This window comes from Phoxinus phoxinus (assembly GCF_949152265.1).
Source record: "Phoxinus phoxinus genome assembly, chromosome: 21".
Lineage (NCBI taxonomy): Eukaryota > Metazoa > Chordata > Actinopteri > Cypriniformes > Leuciscidae > Phoxinus > Phoxinus phoxinus.
The window spans coordinates 705,824-713,323 of NC_136896.1; the positions used below are offsets into that span (position 1 = coordinate 705,824).

A 7,500-nucleotide genomic window follows, 5' to 3' on the forward strand; every position below is an offset into this window, starting at 1 on the left:
ACACACACAGCGCCCTCTGCTGTCTGTTCCCTACACTTACATTCATTCATTTAATCCAAACACAGGACGCATGTTTAAAGGGGTGATTGATTATGATTCCACTTTTCTAACTGTAGTTAATGTGTAGTGTTGTGTTTTCTAACTGTAGTTAGTGTGTAATGTTGTGTTTTCTAACTGTAGTTAGTGTGTAGTGTTGTGTTTTCTAACTGTAGTTAGTGTGTAGTGTTGTGTTTTCTAACTGTAGTTAGTGTGTAATGTTGTGTTGTCTAACTGTAGTGAGTGTGTAATGTTGTGTTTTCTAGCTGTAGTGAGTGTGTAATGTTGTGTTTTCTAACTGTAGTTAGTGTGTAATGTTGTGTTTTCTAACTGTAGTTAGTGTGTAATGTTGTGTTTTCTGACTGTAGTGAGTGTGTAATGTTGTGTTTTTTAACTGTAGTTAGTGTGTAATGTTGTGTTTTACAACTGTAGTTAGTGTGTAATGTTGTGTTTTCTAACTGTAGTTAGTGTGTAATGTTGTGTTTTCTAACTGTAGTTAGTGTGTAATGTTGTGTTTTCTAACTGTAGTTAGTGTGTAATGTTGTGTTTTCTAACTGTAGTTAGTGTGTAATGTTGTGTTTTCTAACTGTAGTTAGTGTGTAATGTTGTGTTTTCTAACTGTAGTGAGTGTGTAATGTTGTGTTTTCTAACTGTAGTGAGTGTGTAATGTTGTGTTTTCTAACTGTAGTGAGTGTGTAATGTTGTGTTTTCTGACTGTAGTTAGTGTGTAATGTTGTGTTTTCTAACTGTAGTTAGTGTGTAATGTTGTGTTTTCTAACTGTAGTGAGTGTGTAATGTTGTGTTTTCTGACTGTAGTTAGTGTGTAATGTTGTGTTTTCTAACTGTAGTTAGTGTGTAATGTTGTGTTTTCTAACTGTAGTTAGTGTGTAATGTTGTGTTTTCTAACTGTAGTTAGTGTGTAATGTTGTGTTTTCTAACTGTAGTGAGTGTGTAATGTTGTGTTTTCTAACTGTAGTTAGTGTGTAATGTTGTGTTTTCTAACTGTAGTTAGTGTGTAATGTTGTGTTGTCTAACTGTAGTGAGTGTGTAATGTTGTGTTTTCTAACTGTAGTGAGTGTGTAATGTTGTGTTTTCTAACTGTAGTTAGTGTGTAATGTTGTGTTTTCTAACTGTAGTTAGTGTGTAATGTTGTGTTTTCTAACTGTAGTTAGTGTGTAATGTTGTGTTTTCTAGCTGTAGTTAGTGTGTAATGTTGTGTTTTCTAACTGTAGTGAGTGTGTAATGTTGTGTTTTCTAACTGTAGTGAGTGTGTAATGTTGTGTTTTCTAACTGTAGTTAGTGTGTAATGTTGTGTTTTCTAACTGTAGTGAGTGTGTAATGTTGTGTTTTCTAACTGTAGTTAGTGTGTAATGTTGTGTTTTCTAACTGTAGTGAGTGTGTAATGTTGTGTTTTCTAACTGTAGTTAGTGTGTAATGTTGTGTTTTCTAACTGTAGTGAGTGTGTAATGTTGTGTTTTCTAACTGTAGTTAGTGTGTAATGTTGTGTTTTCTAACTGTAGTGAGTGTGTAATGTTGTGTTTTCTAACTGTAGTTAGTGTGTAATGTTGTGTTGTCTAACTGTAGTGAGTGTGTAATGTTGTGTTTTCTAACTGTAGTTAGTGTGTAATGTTGTGTTTTCTGACTGTAGTGAGTGTGTAATGTTGTGTTTTCTAACTGTAGTTAGTGTGTAATGTTGTGTTTTCTGACTGTAGTGAGTGTGTAATGTTGTGTTTTCTAACTGTAGTTAGTGTGTAATGTTGTGTTTTCTAACTGTAGTTAGTGTGTAATGTTGTGTTTTCTAACTGTAGTTAGTGTGTAATGTTGTGTTTTCTAACTGTAGTGAGTGTGTAATGTTGTGTTTTCTAACTGTAGTTAGTGTGTAATGTTGTGTTTTCTAACTGTAGTTAGTGTGTAATGTTGTGTTTTCTAACTGTAGTTAGTGTGTAATGTTGTGTTTTCTAACTGTAGTTAGTGTGTAATGTTGTGTTTTCTAACTGTAGTGAGTGTGTAATGTTGTGTTTTCTAACTGTAGTGAGTGTGTAATGTTGTGTTTTCTAACTGTAGTTAGTGTGTAATGTTGTGTTTTCTAACTGTAGTTAGTGTGTAATGTTGTGTTTTCTAACTGTAGTTAGTGTGTAATGTTGTGTTTTCTAACTGTAGTGAGTGTGTAATGTTGTGTTTTCTAACTGTAGTGAGTGTGTAATGTTGTGTTTTCTAACTGTAGTGAGTGTGTAATGTTGTGTTTTCTGACTGTAGTTAGTGTGTAATGTTGTGTTTTCTAACTGTAGTTAGTGTGTAATGTTGTGTTTTCTAACTGTAGTGAGTGTGTAATGTTGTGTTTTCTGACTGTAGTTAGTGTGTAATGTTGTGTTTTCTAACTGTAGTTAGTGTGTAATGTTGTGTTTTCTAACTGTAGTTAGTGTGTAATGTTGTGTTTTCTAACTGTAGTGAGTGTGTAATGTTGTGTTTTCTAACTGTAGTGAGTGTGTAATGTTGTGTTTTCTAACTGTAGTTAGTGTGTAATGTTGTGTTGTCTAACTGTAGTGAGTGTGTAATGTTGTGTTGTCTAACTGTAGTGAGTGTGTAATGTTGTGTTTTCTAACTGTAGTGAGTGTGTAATGTTGTGTTTTCTAACTGTAGTTAGTGTGTAATGTTGTGTTTTCTAACTGTAGTTAGTGTGTAATGTTGTGTTTTCTAACTGTAGTTAGTGTGTAATGTTGTGTTTTCTAGCTGTAGTTAGTGTGTAATGTTGTGTTTTCTAACTGTAGTGAGTGTGTAATGTTGTGTTTTCTAACTGTAGTGAGTGTGTAATGTTGTGTTTTCTAACTGTAGTTAGTGTGTAATGTTGTGTTTTCTAACTGTAGTGAGTGTGTAATGTTGTGTTTTCTAACTGTAGTTAGTGTGTAATGTTGTGTTTTCTAACTGTAGTTAGTGTGTAATGTTGTGTTTTCTAACTGTAGTTAGTGTGTAATGTTGTGTTTTCTAACTGTAGTGAGTGTGTAATGTTGTGTTTTCTAACTGCAGTTAGTGTGTAATGTTGTGTTTTCTGACTGTAGTTAGTGTGTAATGTTGTGTTTTCTGACTGTAGTTAGTGTGTAATGTTGTGTTTTCTAACTGTAGTGAGTGTGTAATGTTGTGTTTTCTAACTGTAGTGAGTGTGTAATGTTGTGTTTTCTGACTGTAGTTAGTGTGTAATGTTGTGTTTTCTAACTGTAGTTAGTGTGTAATGTTGTGTTTTCTAACTGTAGTGAGTGTGTAATGTTGTGTTTTCTAACTGTAGTTAGTGTGTAATGTTGTGTTGTCTAACTGTAGTTAGTGTGTAATGTTGTGTTTTCTAACTGTAGTTAGTGTGTAATGTTGTGTTTTCTAACTGTAGTTAGTGTGTAATGTTGTGTTTTCTAACTGTAGTGAGTGTGTAATGTTGTGTTTTCTAACTGTAGTTAGTGTGTAATGTTGTGTTTTCTAACTGTAGTTAGTGTGTAATGTTGTGTTGTCTAACTGTAGTTAGTGTGTAATGTTGTGTTTTCTAACTGTAGTTAGTGTGTAATGTTGTGTTTTCTAACTGTAGTTAGTGTGTAATGTTGTGTTTTCTAACTGTAGTTAGTGTGTAATGTTGTGTTTTCTGACTGTAGTTAGTGTGTAATGTTGTGTTGTCTAACTGTAGTTAGTGTGTAATGTTGTGTTTTCTAACTGTAGTTAGTGTGTAATGTTGTGTTTTCTAACTGTAGTGAGTGTGTAATGTTGTGTTTTCTAACTGTAGTTAGTGTGTAATGTTGTGTTTTCTAACTGTAGTTAGTGTGTAATGTTGTGTTTTCTAACTGTAGTTAGTGTGTAATGTTGTGTTTTCTAACTGTAGTTAGTGTGTAATGTTGTGTTTTCTAACTGTAGTTAGTGTGTAATGTTGTGTTTTCTAACTGTAGTGAGTGTGTAATGTTGTGTTTTCTAACTGTAGTTAGTGTGTAATGTTGTGTTTTCTAACTGTAGTTAGTGTGTAATGTTGTGTTTTCTGACTGTAGTTAGTGTGTAATGTTGTGTTTTCTGACTGTAGTTAGTGTGTAATGTTGTGTTTTCTAACTGTAGTTAGTGTGTAATGTTGTGTTTTCTAACTGTAGTTAGTGTGTAATGTTGTGTTTTCTAACTGTAGTTAGTGTGTAATGTTGTGTTTTCTAACTGTAGTTAGTGTGTAATGTTGTGTTTTCTAACTGTAGTTAGTGTGTAATGTTGTGTTTTCTGACTGTAGTTAGTGTGTAATGTTGTGTTGTCTAACTGTAGTTAGTGTGTAATGTTGTGTTTTCTAACTGTAGTTAGTGTGTAATGTTGTGTTTTCTAACTGTAGTGAGTGTGTAATGTTGTGTTTTCTAACTGTAGTTAGTGTGTAATGTTGTGTTTTCTAACTGTAGTTAGTGTGTAATGTTGTGTTTTCTAACTGTAGTTAGTGTGTAATGTTGTGTTTTCTAACTGTAGTTAGTGTGTAATGTTGTGTTTTCTAACTGTAGTGAGTGTGTAATGTTGTGTTTTCTAACTGTAGTTAGTGTGTAATGTTGTGTTTTCTAACTGTAGTTAGTGTGTAATGTTGTGTTTTCTAACTGTAGTTAGTGTGTAATGTTGTGTTTTCTAACTGTAGTTAGTGTGTAATGTTGTGTTTTCTAACTGTAGTTAGTGTGTAATGTTGTGTTTTCTAACTGTAGTGAGTGTGTAATGTTGTGTTTTCTAACTGCAGTTAGTGTGTAATGTTGTGTTTTCTGACTGTAGTTAGTGTGTAATGTTGTGTTTTCTGACTGTAGTTAGTGTGTAATGTTGTGTTTTCTAACTGTAGTGAGTGTGTAATGTTGTGTTTTCTAACTGTAGTGAGTGTGTAATGTTGTGTTTTCTAACTGTAGTTAGTGTGTAATGTTGTGTTTTCTAACTGTAGTTAGTGTGTAATGTTGTGTTTTCTGACTGTAGTTAGTGTGTAATGTTGTGTTTTCTAACTGTAGTTAGTGTGTAATGTTGTGTTTTCTAACTGTAGTTAGTGTGTAATGTTGTGTTTTCTAACTGTAGTTAGTGTGTAATGTTGTGTTTTCTAACTGTAGTTAGTGTGTAATGTTGTGTTTTCTGACTGTAGTTAGTGTGTAATGTTGTGTTTTCTGACTGTAGTTAGTGTGTAATGTTGTGTTTTCTAACTGTAGTTAGTGTGTAATGTTGTGTTTTCTAACTGTAGTTAGTGTGTAATGTTGTGTTTTCTAACTGTAGTTAGTGTGTAATGTTGTGTTTTCTAACTGTAGTTAGTGTGTAATGTTGTGTTGTCTAACTGTAGTTAGTGTGTAATGTTGTGTTGTCTAACTGTAGTGAGTGTGTAATGTTGTGTTTTCTAACTGTAGTTAGTGTGTAATGTTGTGTTTTCTAACTGTAGTTAGTGTGTAATGTTGTGTTGTCTAACTGTAGTTAGTGTGTAATGTTGTGTTGTCTAACTGTAGTTAGTGTGTAATGTTGTGTTTTCTAACTGTAGTTAGTGTGTAATGTTGTGTTTTCTAACTGTAGTTAGTGTGTAATGTTGTGTTTTCTAACTGTAGTTAGTGTGTAATGTTGTGTTTTCTGACTGTAGTTAGTGTGTAATGTTGTGTTTTCTGACTGTAGTTAGTGTGTAATGTTGTGTTGTCTAACTGTAGTTAGTGTGTAATGTTGTGTTTTCTAACTGTAGTGAGTGTGTAATGTTGTGTTTTCTAACTGTAGTGAGTGTGTAATGTTGTGTTTTCTAACTGTAGTTAGTGTGTAATGTTGTGTTTTCTAACTGTAGTTAGTGTGTAATGTTGTGTTTTCTAACTGTAGTTAGTGTGTAATGTTGTGTTTGATCATAAACAACATCTACAAAGTTACAACGCTCAAAGTTCAGAGCAAAGGGAGATATTTGCTTGTAAAGAAATCGCTTTTTAAGAACTACAACAAACGGCTGGTAGGAACTACACGAGCTTCCTCCTGTTAGTGACATCACCAACCCTAGAATTTACATAAACCCCGCCCCCTGAACACCATTTATAGATTATCAAGACAGCATTAATCAATGACTAGAAGATAACTACACATAATCTACATAAACTCATCAACTAACCATTCAGAAATGTCCTGTTCTTCTACATGTGTCACTTCTTCTCGAGTCTCTCCATCATTCTGACTCCGGTTTGAACATAAAACGCTAAAAGTTTTTGAAATGTTCAGTGCGTGCGTGTGTGTGTGAGGTAAAAGAACACAAGCTCTTGAAGCTCCGCCCCCTAAGCTCTTGAAGCTCCGCCCCCTGTGCCGGGATCAGCAGCTCATTTGCATTTAAAGGGACAGACACAAACGGTGTGTTTTTGCTCACCCTCAAAAAGTGACGATTTTAACATGCGATATAAAAATATCTGTGGGGTATTTGAGCTAAAACATCACACACACACTCTGAGGACATCACATCAGCGATAAAGCTACAGATCACACACACCTATGTGAGGGTTGAGAGCCGTGACCAGCATCAGCGACTCGCTCATCAGTTTGTTGATCCTTTCGATGTTGGCCTGGATGCCGACCACACAGTTGTTGGTGAAGGAGACCGAAGCGTCGCCCAGGAGTCTGGCAGAGTTCAGCACATTCTTGATCTGAGAGAAAATAACCGTCAAGCATCCGAGCGTGTGGATCCTGCGCTTTATAATCTACGGTGGCCATCAGGGCTGGAGTGACGCACTGGTTTTACTGGCCATGCATCGATTATTAATGAAGCAACATATAAATCTGATTATGAGATTGACTATTAAACAGCCGTAGCAGGAAATGCAGGAACCGTTTAATTGCTCGTGTTCGTCACTACTATAGAGTCGTCGGTATCTGCAATTATTGTATGGTTGAAACAATTGATTGCAACGCAGTGTGTGTGGAGGAGCAGAAGTGTGTGACGTCCACTCACGATCATCGGCTTGAAGACGTTGAGTTCGAAGTGTCCGTTGCTTCCGCCGACAGTCACGGCCACATGATTCCCGAACACCTGAGCCGCCACCATAGTCAACGCCTCACACTGCGTGGGGTTCACCTTCCCTGAGACACACACACACACACACACACACACACACACACACGTGAGCAGAAACACAGCGGCGGTGTAGTGTGTGATTCACTTCAGCTGCTGAGAATAAAGTACAACGGTAAACAAGAGAGTGTGTGTGTGTGTGTGTGTGTGTGTGTGTGTGTGTGTTGCATTTATCAAAGGTCACGAACATGAGAGCATCCTAAAAATAGAGCAGAAACACAAGGCCAGAGCTAAAGGTCAGAGGTCGCACCCACAGCGTGTGTGTGTGTGTTCAGTCTAAAGCTTCAGGTATCAAATTTAAAATCTAGAACAGTAAGGGAGTGATGGGGTAAAAACAAATTAAGAATTAATTAATTTGATTAAAATTCTAATTATTAAATTCTATTAATAATTTAACAGTATATAGCGAGTAAACTTCTTAAAAACTA

The 7,500-nt window shown here is 35.3% G+C and overlaps 1 protein-coding gene across 1 annotated transcript in view; it reads right to left on the bottom strand.

Moving 5' to 3' along the window:
* fh (fumarate hydratase) overlaps positions 1 to 7,500 on the bottom strand; it is a 13,019-nt gene that overhangs the window by 1,550 nt on the left and 3,969 nt on the right. Inside the window, exons 8-9 of the mRNA XM_079595051.1 lie at positions 6,953 to 7,080; positions 6,494 to 6,647 (exon numbers count right to left, since the gene is read on the bottom strand). Coding sequence (XP_079451177.1) covers positions 6,494 to 6,647; positions 6,953 to 7,080 — 282 coding nt within the window. The remainder of the gene's footprint in view (positions 1 to 6,493; positions 6,648 to 6,952; positions 7,081 to 7,500) is intronic.